Consider the following 25,785-nt stretch of genomic DNA (forward strand, 5'->3'; position numbering starts at 1 on the left):
GATTCCAACCTACATTGAGAAACTTCAGCAGACTTACAATCTGTTTTTGAGAGTTAATTAGTGTAATATTCAATTTAGTGACTGTTGTAATATTTTTTAATTATAACTGTCGTTTTTAAATTAAAATCATCAATCCTAATTCTATTTAGAGAGAATTCAGCCTTAAACAGATTCGATAATATACTAACCGAGATGTGGTCAGACCTATCCAGTATATCACATTCGATGCCCCTTTTAAATAAAGGGCAATTATCAAAACATAATTAAGATACGGGTAGTAAAAGATGGGTTTTTCCATTTACAAAACCTTCTCTATATATATTAATTAATTTATCTGTTTGGGCACCCTCAAAAATCGCCCTTTTATGACTTATCCTTTTTGTTAGAAACCAAATTCACCTTTGTTTCTTTTTCGTTCTTTTTTCCTCGTCAAAAAAAGAAAAAAGCTGCCTTTACTGCTTGGAGGCCACTAAGGCAAGGGGTGTGTGTGTGTCTGTGCTAGTAGCAAAAACGCACGGCTGGTACCCAATTTACCAAGCCAGTTTCTATCGCTTCATAAATCCAACCTACTGATTTTGTTTAGGGAAAGAGCTATGAGAAGATCCCATCTTTTCTACCTCGCTCCTCTTCTTCTAACCCTTTTTCTTGCTTTTAATCTTCAGTTCCAAGCTCATGCTGCTCCTGCAGGTTGCTTTCTATCTCTTTCTCTCTGTTTATGCCTTCTTCTTTTTTATTTTTACCTTTGTACTTCTTTTTCTTATGGTGCTAAATTTCCAGAAGTTCAAACAATCCACCAAGTAATTATAGAATTATGTTCTAATTTTTTCTCTGATGTAGTTTAATTTTTTCCTTTTTTTTTTTGAACTTTGGGTTCTCAGGGCCATTAATTAAACACTTCTCTTCTTTTCTCAAATGGACTGCTAGATCATCTTCTAAAACACCTCAATCAGGTAACTTGATATGTCATTTTTTTTTTTTCAAAAGAATTATCTGTTTTATTGGTTAAAGATCATTTTCTTTTATATGTATATATTTAATCAGTCATGTGGTTTTGTTGTATTTGAGCAGATGGAAACGTTCTTCAATTTGAAGATGGGTATTTGGTTGAGACTGTTGTGGAAGGAAATGAAATTGGAGTAGTTCCTTATAAAATCCGTGTCTCTGAGGATGGTGAATTATATGCTGTTGATGAAGTTAATAGCAACATTGTCAAAATTACACCACCATTGTCCCAATGTATGTTTGCTCCTTAGATTTCTTTTTGTTCTTTTTTTATTCATTTTTTAAGTGTATTGAATGTTAAGAAAATGTAGAAAACTCGTTATTGTTACATTTTGTCTGCTTCATTTGTAACCTTCAGGGGCCAGAAAACATTAGTTATTTATTAGTTAATAATTTCAGTTAATGATGCATATGGAATATATTAAAATCATACTTCAACAACTCTTTAATGGCAATTGGGAATAAAACATAAAGCAAGTTCATATGTGTTTATGTTGTCATTGGCTTTCCTACAACTTCAACCATGAAGATTGTCACGAGTTTTATTTGTTGCTTGTTCCACTTTATGAGTAATCTAATTAACATTTTAAGTCTAGAGTATGGTGCCCCTTTTATTTTATGAAGGATAAAGAGAGGAAAATTGTATTGATAGCACACTGTAGTGCCTCTACAATGAAATAGATCCCTTATATCTGGAATCTGAACATGAATTTTGTTTTTCTTCCAAAATAACTAACTATACTATTTTGCATAGCTTCCAGAACAACTCTATGAACTGAAGTTAAGGATTTGCATTTAATGCATGGAGCTAGTACACATCTTTTACCTTTTTCCTGAGTCGTGTGTTATGTCTGGACTTTATTTTTGCAGACAGTAGGGCAAGATTGGTGGCTGGATCATTTCAGGGTTATAAAGGACATGTGGATGGAAAATCAAATGAAGCTCGTTTTAATCATCCTAAAGGTATAACCATGGATGATAAAGGGAACGTGTATGTTGCTGATACCTTGAATCTTGCCATTAGAAAGATTGGAGATGCTGGTATGTATAGTTTGTTTCAGACTTTATAGTGTAAATATCTATTGCATTAAACAATCCCTCTTTTTACTAAAGATAATGCATTGAACTACACATGAAAGTATACCTCATTACACACTAACAAACAAGTTTAGGAATTGATAACTACTTACTATATAGTACTTCAAAGTTGAAAATCTTAACTTTTATATAAATAAAATGGTGAGTCTGGAAATTGTTTGCAGGTGTGACAACTATTGCTGGTGGGAAATCAAATACTGCAGGCTACAGGGATGGACCCAGTGAGGACGCAAAATTCTCAACTGATTTTGATGTAGTTTATGTTCACTCCACATGCTCCCTATTAGTTGTTGATAGAGGAAATGCGGCTCTCCGACAAATCTCTCTCAACCAAGAAGATTGTGATTATCAGTCCAGTTCGATTACTGTTACAGGTTTCTTCCCATATTATTTGGTTTATATAAGCACTATATTTATAAGTCTGATCTATATGCATTTCAATTTCCTTGTTAAGAAAAGGAATCTTGTGTTTCATATGATCTCCACTACTACATGATTCCATATCAAGTATGCTGCATAATGCATGCTTAGTGGTGAGATATTTCCAGCAAATCGATATCTTATTTATTTCTAAAATCTACAGTATGTATTCCTTGGTAAAGATAAAAGAATTCAGAAGTTGATGAAAAAACCTCGCATATAGATTGCACTTAAAACTTGTGGAAGCAAATAAAATCGAATATTTTATTCTCACTAATAACACATATATATAAACAAGAAGGAAGACTCCTAAACATGGTAAATACTATACAAGGAGGACTCCTATTTAGGGTATACAACCTATCCTATATACATGATGTAACAGTGTCCAATCTGGTGATCTAGCTTTGTTGTCATTGTTCTAGATTATGAATATGATGATGGGAGGAGGCACCCATCATACTGATGATTATGGAAATGAAGGGCTACTAATCACTAGAAACTTTCAATTGAGCTTCTTTCAGTTAGGGACCAAGTCTACAGTCATGGAATTTCATCATACTTCATTTATATTACAGTTACCCTCCTCATGCTTTTGTATATGAATGCTTTGTGAAAGATGCTCTTAATCAGTGATTTATTTCTATGATAGAGAAATAAGAGCTGAACTGATCAGATAACAGGTAACTGATATATAGCATTAGTGTACACATGCATACATGTATATACCTGAAATTCTCTGAGGTTACATTTTGATTGTACAAGCTTGCTTTACAATACTATAGGGTTCTTTAGTGATATAGATTAGTTAGGAGATTAAATGCATAAATCATTATCATACTTTAGTTTTCGAGGATGAATATGAAATGCCTAGTAAATGTAATTTCAAATACACCCTCTTTTAATTTTGTCGAGACATTTCTATTAGCATCTTTGTTGGTTCGGTCTAAATTTGTATGTTTATAAATTTGACTAATACCTCAAATCCAAATCATTACTTTTGACAGTTAACTGAATGTTTTGCCCTCCTCAACAAGTCCCTGGGTCATAGTATAAGGATATCCTCCAATTTTGACATACTTTTGCCATTTTAATCACATCAATTAATAGGTAAAGAAAACTAGTCATGCATTGATCTCAAGTTACAGGACCAAAAGATCTTTGGGTCAAATTGTGTGGTTAGATATAGTGTTTCATGCTCTATTTGCTTTTGGTTCCGTCAGTGATTATTATGGCGATATAGAAGAAACATTTTGGTAGTTTTGACCCAGAGTATTTCTTTTCAGCTGAACATGACCTTGTCCAATATTTTTCAATTAATGTTCTTAAGGTCTATTTCCTCTGCATATTTTCTGTTGGGGATTTGAAATATTGTCCAAGAGATGGTCTTCAGGTTATATTAGAGATCAACTTCCAAGGTTCCAGTGTCTAGCATCTTCTACCCTCAACCAAACTCTCTTCATTCCCCATCAAAGGAAAAAGGAAAGAAATAGAAAGTAAAATGGAAATTAATTTTTCCCCATTTTCTCATAATAATAGCATTCACTCAATCGTTTAAATGCAATAAAATTGGCACTGTCATCACTTGGATTTTGCATGCTGTTTGTAATTGGCTCTACTGACTGACTTCTTTCATGGGTCTTTTGGCAGATCTCCTTATGGTTGTTGGTGCTGTCTTCACTGGATATGTCACATGCATGCTTCAGCAGGGATTTGGGCCTTCTTTCTTCTCAAAAACGGTGCAAATCTCAATTTCGAATTTTTCTTATTATTATTGATCCCTAATAAGAAAAAAGGAAATTTTAAGATGCTTATGCTCAATGCGTGCAGTAGTCCTGTCAGTATACTATACCTGTCTATCCTCATTAGAAAATGCTGTTTGCAAGTAAGGGTTCGTTATTTTGCAGAAAATATTGTAGGAATGTAAATTGGTCAACAGGAAATTTTTTTCTGGTCAAAGGAAAAACTAAGCCATTTTTTGCACTTCTACAGATTTGTGAAAAAGAAACCTTGTACAAAAAAACTAACTTATTATATGTTAATATATTAACTATCAGCAATGACCTCCAGTAATCTCCAGTTACCATCAGTGGCAGCAGTTAGCTCCGGTCTCTGGACAGTCGTCGAATTTCTTTTCAATTTTGTTACTTTGATGTGATTTTTTAAAAAATTTTAATTGTAGATTGAAAAAATAGAATTTTTATGAGTTGTATATATTTTAAGTGAAAAGAAAGTAACATTTTACAAAAAGTGTCGAACACTAGAAAATAATTATCATGTGATTTTTCATATGCAACCAGACAATAAAAGATAAGTTATTTTCTCAAACAGAATTTCCTCAAAAAGAATTTCTAAGAAACAAGTTATTTTTCATAGAACAAATGGAGCCTGCTTTCTGTAATTAAAAGTAGCCCGCAGAAAGGCAGCTTTTTTAGGAAATCGTTGCTTTTAGAAGTTGGAAGTTGACTTAGGATGTGCAATTTGGCAATTCGTGGACTTTTTCTATTTTATGTTATTTCTTGGGGTGTTGACTTTCTGATTCTTTCTTTAGCTGGATGTGATTGATTGTCAACTGCGCTTCATGCCTGTTCTGTAGTTTTGGGGGTCTTAAGGGTTGGTCTGGGAAGTTAAAAAAGCTTGTGCTATATTTCTGCCTCCATGAAGATATGCATATTCAGTTAACAAACTTGTCCATTATGCATTTGACTTAATCTGATTCCTACACTGATGCAGCAGCATTTTTCAGAGAGTGAAATCCTAGAGCACCAGAGCATGGAGAAACCAACTCCTATCACAGGAAGCATGAAAGAGGAACCTAGGTGGCCGTCTTTTGGACAGCTCATGATCGATCTGTCTAAGCTTACACTTGAGGCATTGGCTGATATGTTCCTCTACTTGATACCTTCATGGTTAAGATCAAATGGATCCAGGAAAGGCCTTACGCCGTTGAAAGATACCCTAAGGATGCCTGAGGACGAAGTCGAGCCCCCATCAGTCCACAGGCAGAGTATTTCCGTTCCTTTGTCTGAAACCCGGCAGGTCCATAATCCCAATGCAAGTGATAAATATTCAGAAATGAAACCACCAAAGATCAAGTCAGCCAGCTTCAAGGACCCTTCTTTGTCAAGCAAGCACAGATCTTCAAAACGCCAAGAATATGCAGAGTTCTACGGATCAGGTGAGATGCCTTCTTCGGGTAGATCCAAGAGCCACAAGGAGAAAACGAGGCATCGCCAACGGGATAAGAGTGGAGAGGTAGCTCCTGCAGCAACTGGGGCAGAGCCAAAACCTGTCAATATGAAGCATGTGGATTATGATAATCCAAAATTTGATCATTACAATATGAGAAGCAAGTATGGATCCGGCAATTCCTACCAATTTTGATCTGCTGCTACTCTTACTTATTTACTCATCTCCACTTTTCTTTTTGTATCCTGTCAATTATTCTCTTAGCATTTATTCTAAATCAAAAAACTGCTAATGAGGATCTGTTTATTAAGTATAGGGTCGAAGGCAACTGGGGTTAGGCTTGAGAGAAAAGAAAACTGCTTAAGCTTAAACTGAACTGAAACTGATCAAATTGAACTGGAGAAAAGAAACAAACAAGTTAAAACAAAAACATTACAACAAATAAAAATCTAATGATTCTATTCTAAAAATAGTAATTATTTTTTAGTATTACATTAATTAATAAATTAATTATTCAATTAATTATACAATAATTTTAAATTTTTAACCATATTATGATTAACTGACATATGGGCCATAATATATAGGATTTTTCTGACTAGTTATGATTGGATTATTGTTTTAAAAGATTTTATCATGTCAGTAGATAAAAAATAATAATTCTATAATAGAAAAGTTTTTAGTATAGTTAACCATTTTAAATTAAAATCGGATTTAGACAATAAATGCATCATCCTATTTTATAAAAAATAAAATAAAATTTAAATAAATATTTTAGTTTTTAAGATATTTTATTAATCTATCACACCAAAATATTTCCTTTTATTCTAAGCTTAGTAGTTGTTTTATTTTTTATTACATGGCAATAACAAGTTAAATTATTAATTTTAAATTTAATTCTAAAAGTTCGATCAGTAAGCATAATTGAATCTTATTTTAGAGATCTAAAAAATATGTTAAAAAATATATAGAAAACGTAGTTTTATATGTATTATATATATGTAATATATATTTATATATTTATTTATCTTATTTACTATGCATATTTAAACCAATCACAGCTTAATTTAAAATTATTTTTTAAAAATATTAATTATCACTTGTTTCTATATTTATATTAACAACTTAAGATTACTATTGAGAATTAACAAAGAGAATAAAATATTAGCAAGCATTAATTGTTATTTTAATATAATATAAGTATTTATTTTATATTTCTATTTAAATTTAGTAATTTTTTATTAAATATATAATTAGATGGATTGAATTTAGAGTTGATACAAATTAAGACCGAATTTAAACGAACACATCAATCTATTTTATAAAACTAAACTAAGATTTAAATAAATATTATATATTATATTGATTTATTACACTAAAATTGTTTATTTTTTGGACAATAACGAGTCTAATTATTGACATTCACGTGTTTACAGTACGTGAGTAAAAAAATTAATATGTATAAAAACATGAAGAAAATTCTTAAACTGACTAGAATAATATTAAACTTAATCAGTGATTATTAATTTCATACTAATTCTATATATAGTTAATTTAATTTTTAATTTTAATAAAATTAATTAATAATTAATTTAATTCAATCTAATAATATTTCTAATCTCGTAAGAATTATTATATTCCACTATATATGATAGAATTCAAGTAATTTAATATAAATTTTCATAGAAATAAAAAACAAAAAATTAGAAAAAAGATATAATTTTTTTAATTTAATTTTATTGATATACTGATTTGTTCATTATTATTATAATACATTTTTGGTAAGACTACCGCAAGTAAATTACTTTATGTGATTAATATATTTTATATATTAACATAATTATCCATCAAAGTACCCCTATATATATATATATATATATATATGTTATATATAATTAAATTTTATTGTTATATACCTTTTTAAGTTAAGTTATATATAATTAAATTTTATTGTTATATACCTTTTTAAGTTAAGTTATATATAATTAAATTTTATTGTTATATACCTTATTAAGTTGTATATGATCTAAATAAAAATTTTAAAATATTTTGAATTCAAGAAACTTATTCTTTATTAATAATGAAGCAATGCAACATATTAAGTAAAATATAAGAAAAATATTATCTAATATTATTTAATATTTAGTATTTTTTGATAATGTGTTCCTAATCTATTTCATGAAAAATCAAAATTCATTTTTTTTATTCTTTGTCTTATTATTTTTTAAGAAATAAAAACTATATTTAATTAAAATAAATATTATTAAAAGTATTATATTATAAATTTAAAATTAAAATAAAATTTTTCATATTTCTTATTTTATCTATATGGAGTTTTCTTATGAAATAATTATTAAAATAATATAATTAGATTACTTTAGAAAATAAATAAAATAATTATTTAATTAAAATGTATCGTTTTTAATAAATAATAACTTTTATAAAAGATATATTCAGATATAATTAATTTAGTATAGACGATGACTCATTGAATCATAATAAAAAACATTTTAAACATTTTATATAAATATCTTAAAATTTAATTATCTATTAGATTTGTCAAATATATAATAGTATAAGGATTTCTATTATATGATGAAAGATATTATAAAATAATTAAAAATATTTAATAAATATTTTATTAATATTAATTTATTAAAAAATTTATATTATTAATTTTTATAAAATGACTTTGAACATATGACAAGCTTAGGACCAATACAAATAATTAAATATAACTTTCTAACAATCAATATTTTCTTTTCTTTCCAACGAAAAGTATCATGACATCCAACCATCATCCTCAATTATCATGTTCTCTTCACATTTTCTTCATTATTTTTTTTTTTAAATTTTATCCTGAACTTTTTCTTAAGGGCACATAACCCACCAACAAATTAAGTGAAATACAATTCAATAAAATAAATTTATTTAACCCTAAAGAAAAAAGAAGAAATAAAAAGAAAAGAAGGTCTTTGATTTTTCTCTGTAGGAAGTTGAAACTGGAGAGAGAGTTTCTTTTTTGACTTGCTCTTATCAGTTTCAATGAAGTTTCTTTCTCTTCCAATATTTGCTCAAGTGTTTCTGTGTTAATTGATTGTAGTAGGGCAATCAACGAAATGGGTTGTGTTGGATCCTCACATGCCAAAGGAGACGGTGAGCTAACTCTTCTTTATTATTGTTTTCATGAATTTTATTACAATGCGCGTTAGTACTTTTAAATTCTGATGAGGTTAATCTTGTGAAACTGTAATTACCTGAAACACTGTTCTGCAATATTTTTAAGAATTTAAACGTGTAGAGAAATTTATTGTATTTCAAAAGATTTTGTTGGGTGGCACATACAATGTAGATGTGGGTTTTTACTGGGTATCAGTTCATATAGAAGAACCACAAGTTTTATGGATTACTGCTCTGCTGATTCTATATATTTTATTTTGCAAGGTATTGGAGATTAACTAACTATGCTTCTATTTGATGCTTCTGCATGCTATTCACTGTGTTCTTCAAAGGTTACAATAATTAGTTACTGGCATTGGGTGGACGAATTTTGAGAAAAGGAGCAGCAAATACGCCTATTTTTTTCTGGGCATGTTAATATAACCATCTGAATTTTTTTGGAATATCTCATAATATAATGAACCTATAGCACTAGAACATAGTCGGCAATTGTGGAAAAGATTGTATTTTCTTTAGTCGGTATTAATCTATGCCTTATGTAGTGCATAGCATACTTGGTAGTCTTAGCGTTGCCCCTGTCCGGACAATGTAATTAATTGTTAGCTTAAGGATCAGGTTATCAAATTAACAATCTGAATTCCTCAGGGACTATGAAGAAGATACGAAAGCCAAAACCTTGGAAGCATCCTCAGCCCATAACGAAGTCTCAGCTTGTACAAATGCGTGATGAATTTTGGGATACTGCTCCTCACTATGGTGGAAGGAAAGGTGGTATTCCCTTAGAATGTGTTAACTCTGATGACTTTCACTAGACTGCTTTATTGACATCAAAGCAAGCTTGATTAGCAAATTGATATAATATGAGCCTGATAATAAATAGTTATATCTGATGAATTAGAATAACATAACAGATAATCTTTTGTGGAATATTGATATCTTCTTGTAACTCAGATGAAACCTAGTGATATTGAAGAACTGAAAAGCAAAAGTCAAAGCTTTTCATAAAAATGGTCATTTAAAGAAGTGCATGTTTAAAATATGTAGAAACCTTTTGTACGAAGAATCATGGAAGAAAAAAAAGAAAGTGCTGCCATGTATGTTGATGTACCTTAGTACTATATATTGAACCTTAAAATTTTAGTTACTGATTGTTTCTTTTTATCATACAATGCTTCAAAGTTGCCTGCAACATCTATAAAATATTGTGCATGATGTATTATTTTAGTTAATCACTACTTAATTGCTTGTGATTTTTAAACTGGTGATGAGCAAGGATGCCATTTTCCTCCAGCTTCCATAAAGGTTGAGTTATCACAAATATTGCTGAACTCATGAAAAATCGTTTTTTTACCTCTTGTAGAGACTTGCACTCCATCCTTTTCTAAATCTTAAAGATAGAATCAAATGAAATCTTCCATTAAACAGCTATTATTAAACCTCAGAGACTGGTGTTTGTGCATATTGCAAGTGTTATTTGAACTTTTTAAATTTAGGAAATTCCCCCACTAATCTCTTTTGAATGTTGAGCCCGTATATGTAAAGTTGCATGCCTCTAGAGCTTGCTGTTTGGCAGCTGACTTTGGCATGGTGCAGCTGGTGCATCAAGTGGCGAAGGGAGTAGTTGCTGGTGAAAGGCTTTTCTGTTATCATTGCAAGATTGGATGAAAGAAAAGGAGAAAAAGGGTGGATTATAAAAATTTAATTGCTTAAAGTATATTTTATGTAATAAATTTATAAACATAATAAAATATTGTCATTCTTATAAAATTAAAGAATATTACTGAAAGTACAAGCTTTAAAACTACAAAAGATTAATTCAAAGTTAAACTAAAAATAAAAAGAAAATAGAAGTACGGAAGCAAACCAAAATAATTTGGTTCAGTTCAGCTTGGGTCTCCTATTCAATTAAGTTTGGTTCAGATGTAAAGTAGCACTTTATTCTGTTTTACTGGTCCCGAACTGAACCAACCAAATGCTCACCCCTGAAAATTGGTGATGTATTTCAAAGAATAAGGTTTACAACTTCACAATACTGTATGAATATATTTGTTAGTCGGTATTTGTTGATGTTGGGTTTTGCATTTTATCTTTACAGTGGTATAGTTAAGACTGGTTTGACTAGTAATAGGAGTTCAACTTCTGCTTGATTTCTGTGTCTTTTGTGATGCCAGTAGAGCAGTCTGCCATTACGGCAGTCTGAGCGACAAAAGGGGGAAAATAAAGATTGAAATATCAATAAGGAATATAGGGTAAAAAAGGTGTTAATTTCTAATATGTTTTTTCTGGTGGTGCACTTGCTTTCATTACACTGAAATGGTAGTGTATGAAAATCTGTGAAGAGAGAATTTTCTGCTAACCTCATATTACAGTCATTTGCATTGTTTTGCAAGATAATGAAAGATTCGGAAGGGAACAAGTCATGTTGATGCTCTCATATTTGCAAAGATTACTGCAAATGAAAAACTGGAGCTAAAATAGGAAACTTTTCTTTAATATTTTTTTTGTTAATACTTTTGAACTATATTAATGAGCATGTCTGGATCTTCAATCAATAGCCACAAGGTTCTGTGTGACAAACAATAATTGATGGAAAATTTTGGATCTCATTATGCATACACTGAATATGGAAATTTAAATTTGAGACTTTGTTTTCTGCAGTAAATATTTGGTAGATAATCTATTGCTTCTTGTCATTCCCATTCCCGTTGTCATGATTTGCTTAACATTTTGCTAATTATGTAGCCAACTACAGGGCTAATATAGTGGTCTTTGCTGCAACAACCAACAATAATAACAAAAATGCACTGCCCATTGCTGATCGCAGCATTTTAGGCACATTATTGTAATCATTTACAGAGAAAGAAGCAAAAGGAAAAGTGCTTAAAGTAGTGAATATTCTATAGAGTCTATTTAAGAATGTGAAGGCAAACTTAGAAGGAAATGATAATCTGTTTCATTGCGATGTAGGTCAACTTATTTTGATTAGGACTGGAATGATTAAAGTTGATTTCACTTTTGAGAATTGATACTTAAAAAGAATTGGTGAAACAAGACTCCTTGGGTAAGGTATTCTTGTCTAATTGTCTTGTAATATAGCTTTCAAGTCCAAAAGCATATATGATCTTAGTTCATTGCATGTTTGATTATATATTGCTTTTGAGATTTCAGTGTGTTAGGACGAGAATGAGATAACTAATTGCAGAAAATTGATTTTAGTGAAAACCCAAATACTAGTAATCTTGGACTGGTCATGTGCGAGGAGAGCAAAGAAGCATTGATGTTTAGACGGAATAGTTGTACCAGTAATCTTGAGGTTATATTTGACAAACAAATTGCTACTATATTAGTTGTTAGAGTTAGATGGCTGGAGCACTCATTGCTTGATACACTGGATTTTAATTCTTTCAGCAAATACATTTAAAATGAGCTCCCAGACAAATGGAGATTTGCAAACGAAAGTTCACACTGGTCAGAAAGGATTAAGGATTTGGCAAGAATGAAATTTAATGTAGGGTGCTATATTTGAGGACTTGAACTGGATTCCTCAGGTTGAAACTTAACCGAATAAGACCATTGTGTTATGTGGTTGTATAATTAACCCCCAAGGTACAGGGGTGCTGCATAGATGAGAACTGCTCTATGGTTAACTGTTGGCAATGGCAACGATGCTTCCTTGTAACTCTCATGTCTATGTTTCACTGGAACAGAGAGGTTTCATGAAAAGAGAAGATGAGAGGCTCTATAGTTAATATCAAATAATTTTCTGTTGGGACATTTCTGTGTACATGTTTTTTTTTTTTTTCTTTTGAAGAACTCTATGTACGTCTTTAGTTTTCTTTTAAAATGTTTTCTATTACTTTTCCTGACATGTAATTAACAATAAAAAAATGAATTTTCTGTGTGCCAGAAATTTGGGATGCTCTACGCGCTGCTGCTGAAGCTGAGCTAAGCCTTGCGCAAGCTATTGTGGACAGTGCTGGTGTTATTGTTCAGAATGCTGATTTGACAATATGCTATGATGAAAGAGGTAACAAAAGTTTGTTACATTCTTAGATATCATTCTTAGGCTCGATTTTAACCTCCCCAATAAAATTTCTGGAGTATGCTGGGTAATTAATTTCAACCGCTAATTTCCAGGATGCTCTTGCTGATTTGGTAGTTTACTCTTACAATTCCTGTTTTATCTGTTTGTCCTGATTAAAAGTTATTGAGATGTGCTTGCAGGCGCAAAATACGAACTGCCCAAGTATGTTTTGAGTGAACCAACCAACTTAATCCGGGGTGCCTGAGCACAGGAAAGCAATTACCACCACTGTACACAGATTCTAATGTACATCATGTATATTATCTCTTAGCATATCTATAAAAGATGGGGTACCTTATGCATTTGCTTTTGGAACTTTTTCTCTTCTGCTGCAAAATACTGTTGTCAACTGAACAAGAGCCAACAATTGTTTACTTTTAGTGAAAAGATCTCATATTTCTTATGAAAATTTTGTAGCCAGGGGTTGATTAGGTGGAGTTATTAGTGTCATAATCATCTGAAATCCTTGTTAATTTGTCAATGGGTACTTTGCAATCAAGCTAGAAAGAGCTTATCAGACATGAGTTTTTATTGAAGTTTGTTAATACTCGAGTCATTAACAAAGTTTGATTTAATATCTGTGAAGAGCCAGAGGAGATAATTACTTTTTGTTGTATAATTCATGGTCTAATGGACTTTTCATGAGTAAAATGAAAAATACTGAGCAGAGAATTGAGTAAATAAATAATTTTCTGAACATTATGAGATGTTATAATCATAATTTTCAAACTCAGTCCGGTCATTGATCCGGAGAGAACGTAGAGAATTAAGGATTAGAGGTTCAACTGGAGTTGACCCGGTGACTAAAAGTATATACATAAATTATTTAAATATTATCATATGCCTAATTTAAAAAACACTTTAGACTATAATTTTAACATTATCTAATAATTAAACCCAACACATATAATATTCAATAAATTATCAATATTTTCTAAAATTAATATCTGAATATAAAATCTCTTACACATAAATCCAATATAAAGTATATAAATATCCATATGAAAAGACAATTATACTTAAATAAATAAAAATAAAAAAATGTAACATAATACTATAAAAAACAAACAAATTCTTTTATGGTTGAGTTTCAATTTCTTTCACTATCAAGGCATTCAAATGATTCTAAACGACTATTCTCCAAATCATTAGGTTTCATCATCATTTGATAAAAACTGAATAACTAAATCAAAATAAACAATAGCCAAATAACATATAATAATTGAAAAATTTATTTAAATTAATGTTTATACTAATATACATTGAAGTATGTACTAACCTTGAGTATGGGGACATTTGTTTGGTTCTTCAATAATAGGAACACCATCCTCCTTGTAAAGTTCATCTTTCAACTCTTCATAATCAAGTCCTAAAGATGGATCTTCTTCTACTATCCAAAATTCAGTTTTTTTTTTTTTAATGCATTCATAGTCAATAGGATCATAAGTTGTTTTCTTTTGATAAACCCTAATGACATAACATTAGATTTTTAAAAAGAAAAATTGAACATGTCACAAAATGATGAAAGAAAAGTTACTTTCCCTTTTGATTAATCTATAAGCGATAGCATACCTCTCTTTCAAGCGCAAGTTGTAATTGACATAGACAGTATCGTTAAGTCTTTGATGCACAAGTCTATTTCTTTTCTCGGTATGAGTGCGATAAAAAGGGCCCTAATTTCTTTCACATCCTTAAGAAGAAGATGTTTGAGTGAGGATCCTTATAGCCATCTTTTGCAATGTTGGAGCACTATGCACAAAAATTCTCCACCATTCATCTAAATATTAAAAAAGTAAGTTGAGCATATAAAGATAATTAAAATAACACCAAATAACAACAATTAAATAAATCTAAACAATATAAATATGATATAAATTAAACCACTTCTTACCAAGTTATATTGTATGACATAACGTTAGAGCAGATGACTTACTAAAACTTTTCAAGCGTTCTCGATATGTCTTTATCTCTTATAGCGATTTCGTACTATATTTTCATTGTTGAGATTCTTGTTTCTAGAAGAGTTGTTAGGGCTGTTAGGATATGAAAAGTATTTATTTTTTAAATTTAGAGTCTAGCTATTAAAAGATTGTTATTTAGTTTCTATCAAAATCTTACATATGAGTATAAATATAAGGCTGATGTATCTCTTTTTTGATATTAGAATACAATAATGAAAACTTAATTCTTATGTTATCTCTTTCAAGTTGGTATCAGAGCCGACAAAAAAAAAAAAAAAAAGCCTTGAAACACTTAAAACAGCATAAGTGGTAAAGATGGTGAACCATCTGAATCGAAACTTATTATCATTCAATCTGAAGGAGCATTCAATGCAGGAATTACGCTTACAGAATCTAATTATATGACGTACGGTCCCAATTAATGGAAATGCATATTGCTGAAAAAGAAAAGATTTCCTATATTCGGGGAAAAACAAAACCACCTGCTGAATCAGAGGATGTGTATGAAAAGGGGTATTGCTGAAAACCAAAAGGTGAAGAGATGGCTTCTAATGTCTATGAGTCCAGAGATCATGAAGCAATATTTATGCTTATCCACTACCTATATAATCTGGACTGCTTTATCAAAAGCTTTCTATGATGGCAGTGATGAGTTGCAGCTCTTCGCCTTAAACCATAAAGCCTTTGCAGCTAAAATAAAATGGAAGATCTCTCTTTGAATATTATGGAGAACTAACTGCAATTTTTTAGGAATTGGATCACAAAGATAAAGTGGTCATGAAGGATCCCGATGATGTGGTTGCGTACCAAAAATCTATTGAACGACTACGGGTGCATATATTTTTAGCTGGATTGGATGATCATTTTGAGCAGGTTCATGGAGAAATCCTACATCAGGAGTCTACTTCAGGCCTAGAAGAAAGCTATGCCATGATTCAACGAGAGGAGAACCGTCGTGTAACATTAAAAGGAGACTATTGAGACTCTGATGCTGCTGCTGCTATGGTGATTCGCAACAAGTCAAAGACATCTATTGGTATTGGAAAGTCTACACAAAAATGTACTTATTGTGATAAGTCAGGCCACATCAAAGATCATTGCTTTGAGCTTATAGGCTATCCAGATTGGTGGGATCAGAATCGAGGATCACAAAGAAGGAAAGCTAAGAATTCTCTGATTTCCGCTGTTGTTGAAACTAAAACAAGTGTGGACAATGTTGAATCAACTTCAACATTAGTAGCAACCACAAGCAAGGAAGGTAAGGTGTTTAATGTTTCTACATCTATTTGTGATAGTACATGGATAATTGATTCTGGTGCTTCAAATCATATGACCTTTGATTCTGGACAGGTTAAGAAACTTAGATCATCCTTACAAAAACCTATTTTGGTAGCAAATGGTAATGAGGTTCCAATTATTGGAGAGGGACCTATTAATACCACCAATTCTTTAAATTTAGACTCAGTTTTAATTTTTTCATCATTAAATTACAGCCTTTTATCTATTTCCCAAATAACATCAACTTTGTCTTGTGTTGTTATTTTTTGGCCTAATCTCTGTTGTTTTAAGGATATTCAAACGAAGTAGACGATTGGCTGTAGTATTAGGTGAGGGAATTTATACTACTTGGACTTGCAATCGAATACTTCTTCCAAGTTGCATTATACGTTTGCAATGGATGGTCCAAAGAAGGAAAAAACTGAAGCAGAAATCTAGTTACAACATAGACGTCTAGGGCATGCTTCTTTTGGCTACCTAAAAAAATTATTTCCTGGTTTGTTTAACAATATTGATGTTTCTATTTTTCGTTGTGATGTTTGTGAACTTGCCAAGAGTTGTCATAGCTCTTTTTCATCAAGTTTTAATAGAAGTTGTTTACCTTTCATGATTGTTTATTCTGATGTTTGGGATCCATATAAAATTTCAACTTTGGGGGGATCTCGTTGGTTTGTTACTTTTATCGATGATTGCACAAGGATGACTTGGGTGTGCTTAATGAAATCTAAGAGTGATGTGAGTGCATTGTTTCAGAAATTTCACACACATGTTAAGATTCAATATAATACACATATTCAAGTGCTTCGCAACAATAATGGTGGTGAATACTATAACTCTGAATTGAAGCATTATTTAGAAGAAAACATAATTGTTAATCAAAGTACATGTGTTTATACACCCTAACAAAATGGGGTAGTTGAAAGTAAGAATAGGCATTTACTAGAAATTTTTCATGCCTCATTGCTTCATGCAAAAATGCCATTATCATATTGGGGAGAAGCTCTTTCTTTTGCTGCATATTTAATTAACCGAAGTCCTTCATGGACTTTTGATTTTCAGACACCTTTTCAGGTCCTTAATGATACTACAACTGCTCCATCAACATCAAACTTACCTCCTCGTGTCTTCGGCTATGTAGTATTTGTACATATTCATAAACATCACCGCCATAAGCTTGCTCCTCGAGCAATAAGATGTGTGTTTCTTGGATATGCAATAAATAAAAAGGGGTACAGATGTTATCATCCTCCAACTCGACGTATGTTCATATCCATGGATATAGTCTTTCATGAAGATGTGATGTATTTTGAGTTTGAATTTTCGGAGGAGAGACAAGAATAAATTCAGACATTAGATTATCAATTTCAGGAGGAGTATGAAGTGGTTGATAATGGTGTTAATGATCACTCATAAAATCATGAGATACGTATTGAGCAAGAAGATCTAAGTCCATCAGTTGAAGAAGAGTCCTCGAGTGAAGAAGACCCTAAATCCCAAGCTGAAATACCACGCCAATCACCTGCTGAAGATAATCCTATTCCTGAACCCGATCCATTGAGAAAACAATTACTAGAATGATCCACCAGAGGTATTCCTAAAATTAGTTATGAGCTTGAAATTTCTGGTAAAGTTAAATACCCAATGAGTCATTATGTGTCGAATCATAACCTGTCAGAATCAAATAAGTCACTGTCAAATCAGTTATCTACTGTATCTATTCCTAACAGTATGCAGGAAGCTTTATCTGATCCAAAATGGAAAGCTGCAATGAACGAAGAAAAGAAAGCCTTGCAAAAGAATGAAACATGGGAGCTTGTTGATTGTCCAGCAGGAAAGAAACCAGTGAGGTGTCGTTTTGTCTACACTATAAAGTATAAAGCAGATGGCACAATCGAGCGATTCAAAGCAAGATTGGTAGCAAAAGGGTACACTCAAACCTATGGGATTGATTACACTGAAACCTTCTCTCCCGTAACTAAAATCAATACTGTGAGAGTGTTATTATCCTTGGCTGCAAATTTGGGTTGGCCATTACAGCAGTTTGATGTTGAGAATTCTTTTTTACATGGTGAATTATCTGAAGAAATCTATATGGAGCTTCCACCTGGATGTATGTCAACAATGCAGAATGGGAAAGTTTGCAAGTTGAAGAAATCGTTATATAGACTGAAACAATCTCCACAGGCATGGTTTGGGAGATTTTTAAAGTCTATGAAACCTTTTGGATACCATCAGAGTAATAGAGACCACACCTTGTTTATAAAGAAGGCAAATGGGAAGATCACAACTCTCATTATCTATGTGAGTGACATGGTAGTTACAGGAAATGATCCAAAAAAGAGGAAGGCATTACAAGAATACTTGTCCAAAGAGTTTGAAATGAAAAACCTGAGTTGCTTGAAATATTTTCTTGGGATTGAAGTTTCAAGATTAAAGAAAGGAACTTTTCTATCTCAAAGGAAGTATGCATTGGATTTATTGCATGAAACTGGAATGTCAGCATGTCAACCAGTTGATACACCAGTTGAGGAAGGCCTGAAGTTGTGACTTGAGGTAGACCAAGTACTCGTTGATAAAGGAAAATATTATAGACTTGTAGGAAGATTAATGTATTTAGCTCACATAAGACCTGATCTTGCATATGCTTTGAGTATTATTAGCTAATTCATGCATAATCCTGGAGAAAGACATATGAATATTGTCATAAGAATCTTACGGTATCTGAAGTCTGCACCTGAAAAAGGAATTTTGTTCACTCAACATACGGATTGGCAAAACATAGAGGTTTACACTGATGCTAATTGGGCTGGATCGATCGATGATAGACGATCAACTGCAGGATATTTTTTGTTCATGGGTGGAAATCTTGTGACATGGAGAAGCAAGAAGCAAAATGTTGATGCCCGATCTAGTGCAGAGGCTGAGTTCAGAGGAATGGTTGTTGGTGTGTGTGAAGCCTTATGGTTAAAATAAATTTTGGAAGATTTAGGTTATGCATCGAGGCAGCCAATTAGATTGTATTGTGACAATAAAGTAGTACATGATATAACTTATAATCCAGTACAACATGATCGGATAAAGTATGTAGAGGTTGACAGATTTTTTATCAAAGAGAAGTTGGATGAGAATATCATAGAATTGCCTAAAGTTTATTCTGAAGATCAGTTGGCTGATATCCTTACCAAAGCAGTCTCGAATCACATGTTCTTTAAGTGTCTAGGCAAGTTGAGCATGTATGATATTTATGCACCAACTTGAGGAGGAGTGTTGAGATTCTTGTTTCTAGAAGAGCTATTAGGATATGATAAGTATTTATCTTTTAAATTTAGAGTCTAGCTATTAAAAGGTTGTTATTTAGTTTCTATCAAAGTCTTTATATGAGTATAAATATAAGGCTGATGTATCTCTTTTTTGATATTAGAATACAATAATAAAAACCTAATTCATATGTTATCTCTTTCAAGTTTCATATACTTTCTTGGTCAGTAATATCAAAGAGTTCTTTCATAATCTCATGGTTGTTATCAAGTTCTAGGGAATACAAGAATTTAGGATTGAGAACATAAGCAGTTGCATTTATTGCTCATCAATAAATACTTAGATATGGAGCATACAACTTTTTCTATCTCTAAAATGTTCTTAATTTTCTTTTTCACCCTAACAATGCCTTCATAAACATATACCAAAGAAGGTTGTTGAACCTTGAGGGTTATTAATCCTATTTTGATGGTTACAAACAATTAAGAATGACTAATATCATGTTTGATTATTTATGTGCAAGAAAACAAAATTGGTTCTTCTAAGACAATGCAACGGTCGTAAAATTTTAGTTTTCTAAACATAAATAATTCTCGCCTTAGACAACAAAAATGATAGTAGCGTTCATGACTTCCTTTCCAGCCGTAAAAATGAGAATTTACGACCGTGAAAAGATCTTCTCCACAAGAATAGAAGAAACCATAAAAGAGTTCATGGAAAAAGTTTCAAAACCGTAAAGAAGATGTTCACGCCCGTGAATGATGGCAACTCTCTAGATCTTCAAGGAATCATAGAAGAGCTCATGACTAAAGTTCCCAAGCCATGAAACCTGAGTTCCCAGCCCTGAATAAAAGTTTCCAGCCGTGAAAGCAGCCTTCGCGGCCATGAAGAATTATTCACAGCCATGATGGGTTCTAGCTTTTCAAATCTGCTTTTAACGCTGATGATTCACGGCAGTGAAGAATTGTTTATGCACATGAAGCTACATTTGTGAAAGTTATTGAAATGACTAATTTTGCATTTAATAAGGGTGCAACTCTGTATTTCATATAGAAGTATTTATAATCATTTCTAAGTATTCTATATCAAGCAAGAGCATTTATTTTGAGCCCTCATTGTGTATTTACTCTCAACAACTCAAAATTTTTATCTTTCTTTATCTTTTATTAAATATTCAAGCTTGTGATTGAACCTTTGGATTTTATTGTTGCTTCTTTTCTCTTAACTTCTCCTTTTCTAGAAAAATTCTTCACGTGTTCACGAACATCATGAGGTACTTTTTCACATGAAACTAATTAATTTGGAATTCCAACAATATGATATTTCATTCTATTAATTCCTCTACCCTTATATGTACTTCCATTATAAATGTGGAAGAGAATAATAAGATTGAATTTGTATTCTAAATTGTATATTACAATGAGAGTGCTAGTGTCTACTTATATACACATCTTTAGCTAAAATAGGAAAACTAAATTAGTGCCTAATTAGAAGAATAGTACCTAATTAGTGCCTAATTAGGCAATAGGAGAATATATTAGAATATAAGAGAATATACTAGAATATACATATCATCATCCCCCATCAAACTCAAGATGGATGAGAATCAAAAAGCTTGAGTTTGGAAATAAAATCGCAAAACCGAGGAGCATAATGCACCTTGGTGAATATGTCAGTAGTCTGATTTTGAGAGGACACGGGAACAAGGTCAATTGTGTGATTTTGAACATGATGACGTAAAAAGTGGCAATCAATCTCGATGTGCTTTGTCCGTTCATAAAATACATCATTATGGGCAATCTGCATAGCACTTCAATTATCACAGTGCAAAAGAGTAGCAAATGGAGAAGAAATTCTCATACTATGAAGTAACCAACGGAGCAATTGTAATAAATCAAAGAAAATATGCGAAAATAATGAGATCTAAACCAAACCGGAGATAAAAAGTCTGATTTTGACAAAACAGACCTCAAAAGAGGATCCAGAAGGGTCAAAAACCTTAGGAACAGTTCCGAGTTGAAAAAAAAACTGACTAGAAAATGGTTAAACCGGACTGACCAAAGTGAACTTATTCGGTTAACTGGTTTGATTGAACCGGACAGCTATAAACCAGGAATCACAAACTGCAGGCAGTTGAATAAATGGCAGAGTGAATATTGAGTAGTCAAAACAATTTGTCGTTTTGATTGTCTTCAACCTCCAAGCTGTGTAACGTTTTGAATTGCGGCAGAAACTTCCGGTGGATTGTAACAGAGAGTTTGATGTCTGTTTGAACTGATTTTTATGGGGTTGAATTCGTAATAGAGAGAAGAATCTTCTAGTGGTGATGAAAGTTAAATTCGGTGACAGAATATTGAAAAATGGCGCAAAAAATAGAAATTCTGCTATTTGCACAAAACCAAAAGAAAATAATACGCAGAAAATATAACCACCCTTAAAAGGGAGGCTCTGATAGCATGTAGAAGAGAATAATAAAATTGAATTTGTATTCTAAATTGTATATTATAATAAGAGTGCTAGTGTCTATTTATATACACATTTTTAACTAAAACAGAAAAACTCAATTAGTGCCTAATTAGACAATAAAAAAATAATATCTAATTAGTAGCTAATTAGACAATAGAAAAATATATTAAAATATATAAAAATATACTAAAATATACATATCATCAATAAATTCAGATAAAAGTAGTTTTCTCATTAACAGCACGACTTTAACTAAAATGCTGCCATGCTGTAAATCATTTCTCTAATGAATCAGTATTATTAGTACTAGTGTCCATCATTATATTCAAGAAAAATATATCATTCACAACTAAATAGTAAATAACTAGACTAATATACCAAATATATATATAAATTAATAAACAATTATACTGCAATGGTAAGTTTAGTATTAAGTTGTTATAAATTATAATGCATCAATATATATATATATATATATATATATATATATATATATAATAAAATTAAAATTAATAATAACTGTAACATATATAAGTTAATATGATATATATATAATGGCAATATACGATTAGAGTATTTATTAATTCCAGTTTTCAACTAACACCAACCCAAAACTAAACACAATGAAGGCATTAATTAATCTAAACTTTTCAACTAAGATAAAAAAAAATATAGTTCCTACTTCTTATAAGTATAAGCACCATTTAGTATGACATTCAAATTCAACCTATAATTTTAGAATTGAAAACATATAAATTCTAAGCAATTCAAACCACAATTTTATAAATTAGATTGGCCTTGTACGATTTTTTAACTATATCTTTAGTTTTTAATTAATAATTATTCTTTAATGAAAATTTATGAATCTCCTTAAGACGCTCCAATGTTGATTGTGAAGAAGGATGGTTCTTTATGCCTCTGTATTGATTACAAGAAGCTGAATAAGGCAACTATTTTCAACCTTTTGCATTGATGACTTGTTTGATCAGCTTCACGGTGTTGCATGTTTCTCTAAGATTGATATGAGATTAGGGTATTCTCAATTAGGAGCAATATTTGCAAATTGAAATCTTCAATATAAATTTTGGTTAAAGAATGTAGCTTTTATAGGATTTGGATGTCTAAGAATGGTAGTCAAGTGAAGTCCAAGAAAGTGGAGACAATGGTTGATTAGTAAGAACCTAACATATTGATAAAAATCTGTAGCTTTTTGGGTTTGACAGGCTACTATCACTAGTTTGTACATAATTATCAAGAATATTAGCACCTTTGACTTGGTTAACCTAAAGAAATGTCAGGTTTCAATGTAGTGATGCGTGGGAGAAGAGTTTCTAAAAGCTAAAGGACTGTTTAACTTTAGCTCACACTATTGATCATATCATTTAGCACAAGTAGTTTTATTATGTATTACAATGCACCTAGAGTTGGATTTAGTTGTGACTTGATGTAGTAAGGTAAGGTAGTTGCATATGCATCTAGGCAGTCGAAGAAGCATTAGCAGAATTAAGCCACTCAAGACTTGGAGATGACATCAATGATCTTTGCACTTAAAATTTAAAGGCATTATCTTTATGGGAAGACGTGTGAGGTTTAAATTGATCAAAGGAGTTTAAAATATATATTTTAGCATAAGAAATTGAATTTGAGACAAATGAGATAGTTAGAGTTTCAAAGGGATTATGATTATCTTATCCCTTATCATCATAGTATCGTAATTATGGTGGCAGATGCCTTGAGCATGAAGTAATAAAGTATTCTTTCCCACATCACCATTGAGAAAAACCTTTGATTAAAGAGTTGTATGAATTATATGATCAAGGATTACATATGGAGATACTAGATTCAAGAGTATTGATAGCATACTTCAAGGTTTGATATGTACTTGTTGATAGAACCAAAGCATCTTAAGGTCGAGATCCACTATTGAAGAGGATTTTATAAAAGGTTCCATAAGGTCAAACCAATGATTTTATCATACTCTCAGTAAGGATACTTGGTTGTGTGTTTTTAGCATGGATAAATCCTCAAAAGTGACTCTAAAGGAGGCTCATCACACAACCTATAGTATTCACCTAAAATATACCAATATGTACTTTGATTTAACAAGTGTTTATTAGTAGAATGGGATGAGCAAAAATGTACTAGAGTTGTGTCCAAGTGTTTTACTTGCTAGCAGATTAAGCTTGAGCATCAGGAGTTATGGCTTGTCAGAGTGGAAATAAGAAAGAGTTACTATGGATTTTATGACTGGATTGCCAAAGACATCTGCTAGGTACGATTCCATTGGGTAATTGTTGATCATTTGATTAATTCAGCATACTTTCTACTGATGAAGACCTTAGCACCAAATTAGACTTTATTACAGCTTTTCACCCCTCTTAAATTAATAGTTAGTCGAAAAGGTTAATTCAAACCCTACAGGATATGCTCAAATGTGTGTTATAGATTTTGGTGGTCAATGGAATTAATACCTACTTTTGATTGAGTCTATCTACAATAGTAATTTCATGCACGTTTGAGATGACTACTTATGAGACATTGTACGTCAGGAAGTGCATATTACTTATATATTGGAAATAGTTGGCGAAAGGAAGTTAGCAAGTTCGGGATTGGTCCATATCACTTTTGAGAAGGATCTTATCCTTTGAGAACGATTAAAGATTATTTCAAGTAGGCATAAAAGTTATATAGAATCGAGAAGGAAGCATGTAGAGTTTGATACCAGTGAGTATGTGTTTTAATGGTGTCACTTATAAAGGGTGTGATGAGGTTTGGTAAGAATGGCAAGTTAGCTCCACATTATGCTGGACCCTTCAAGATCATTGACATGATTGGTAAGGTGGCATATAAGTTGGACTTACTACTGAAGTTTTTGCATGTTCCTCCTATGTTTCACATTTCTACATGTAGTGCAGCCTCAATATGTTGAAGTGATGAAGATATATCGTATAAGAATCAACCATTTGCGATTCTGGATATCCAAATTTGCTAACTTTGCTCTAAAATTTTTCGATGATCAGGGTTGTGTTCTCAATGGAGATATATCTACGAGATGAAATAGGAGGCGACAGATTCTTATTCCATTTTTTCTCAATCATGAGACAACTATTTCTTAAACATGGAAAGATTTTCTTAAGAGGGGGAGAATGTAATATCCTGAATTTTTATCTTATAAAATTATAACTTTTTTAGGTGTTCTGATAATTTAATATTCAATATTGTCGGTATTAGACTCAAGTGTCGATAAGTATTTTAATCACTAAGTACTTTTGATCGAATGATTATACAATATATTGATGTGTGTATTATTTTAGTTTTAGTTTTAATAAATTTATAATATAATATATATATATATATATATATATATATATATATATATATATATATATATATATATACTTTTCATGTTTGTTAAAATTTAAATTAATAAATAAATAAATATTTATTAGAATTTATTTATTTATTTTTAACCTTCAGACTATAAGAAATGATAATTTTATAATTAAAAACATAAATATGTATATATATACTAAACAACAAATTGGGTTACTGTAGTAGATTACTTATTAAGGGGGGGACTTAATAGTAATTTTATTGTAGCCCAAAAACCATTTCGGTTACTCTCTCGTTTTCTCTCCTTAATGATTTTTCTCTCTCGTCACCTCCATTCATCATTGTTCAGCCTCTTTTTCGGCCACATTAACCTTCCAAAATTTAACTAAACCCTCCTCTCCACCTCCTTAGCAATCTGGCGACACCGTTATGGCCTGAAACCACCATGGTTGGCGAATAGCAAAGGAGTGAAATTGTGCTTCTAGCTGACATTGCCAGAATGATTACTTGTCAGCA

The 25,785-nt window shown here is 31.4% G+C and overlaps 2 protein-coding genes across 3 annotated transcripts; both read left to right on the forward strand.

The window, feature by feature from the left end:
* The first annotated feature begins 373 nt into the window (after positions 1–373).
* Positions 374–6,019, forward strand: LOC8288262. Of its 2 annotated transcripts, none has more exons than XM_015722588.3 (7): positions 374–687; positions 879–950; positions 1,069–1,236; positions 1,873–2,043; positions 2,265–2,474; positions 4,171–4,259; positions 5,257–6,019. In XM_015722588.3, the coding sequence occupies exons 1-7, from the start codon at positions 594–596 to the stop codon at positions 5,902–5,904; spliced, it is 1,452 nt and encodes a 483-aa protein (XP_015578074.2). In that variant the 5' UTR covers positions 374–593; the 3' UTR covers positions 5,905–6,019. The 2 variants fall into 2 exon arrangements, with proteins under 2 accessions (XP_015578074.2, XP_002524526.2); XM_002524480.4 differs by having other exon boundaries at positions 375–687; positions 5,254–6,019.
* A 2,502-nt stretch (positions 6,020–8,521) lies between these two features.
* On the forward strand, positions 8,522–13,382 carry LOC8288261 (ubiquitin domain-containing protein 1). The gene is made up of 4 exons (XM_002524479.4): positions 8,522–8,865; positions 9,535–9,657; positions 12,797–12,916; positions 13,114–13,382. The coding sequence occupies exons 1-4, from the start codon at positions 8,829–8,831 to the stop codon at positions 13,176–13,178; spliced, it is 345 nt and encodes a 114-aa protein (XP_002524525.1). The 5' UTR covers positions 8,522–8,828; the 3' UTR covers positions 13,179–13,382.
* The last annotated feature ends 12,403 nt before the right edge of the window (positions 13,383–25,785 follow it).

The sequence above is a fragment of the Ricinus communis genome, chromosome 9, assembly GCF_019578655.1.
Source record: "Ricinus communis isolate WT05 ecotype wild-type chromosome 9, ASM1957865v1, whole genome shotgun sequence".
In the NCBI taxonomy this organism is placed as follows: Eukaryota; Viridiplantae; Streptophyta; class Magnoliopsida; order Malpighiales; family Euphorbiaceae; genus Ricinus; species Ricinus communis.

Coding starts and splice junctions, on each gene's coding strand:
- LOC8288262 (XM_002524480.4), top strand. CDS start 594: ATGAGAAGATCCCATCTTTTCTACCTCGCTCCTCTTCTTCTAACCCTT. Junction 951..1,068: donor TTCTAAAACACCTCAATCAG/GTAACTTGATAT, acceptor GTATTTGAGCAG/ATGGAAACGTTCTTCAATTT. Junction 4,260..5,253: donor CTTCTTTCTTCTCAAAAACG/GTGCAAATCTCA, acceptor ACACTGATGCAG/CAGCATTTTTCAGAGAGTGA.
- LOC8288261 (XM_002524479.4), top strand. CDS start 8,829: ATGGGTTGTGTTGGATCCTCACATGCCAAAGGAGACG. Junction 9,658..12,796: donor TCACTATGGTGGAAGGAAAG/GTGGTATTCCCT, acceptor TCTGTGTGCCAG/AAATTTGGGATGCTCTACGC. Junction 12,917..13,113: donor AATATGCTATGATGAAAGAG/GTAACAAAAGTT, acceptor ATGTGCTTGCAG/GCGCAAAATACGAACTGCCC.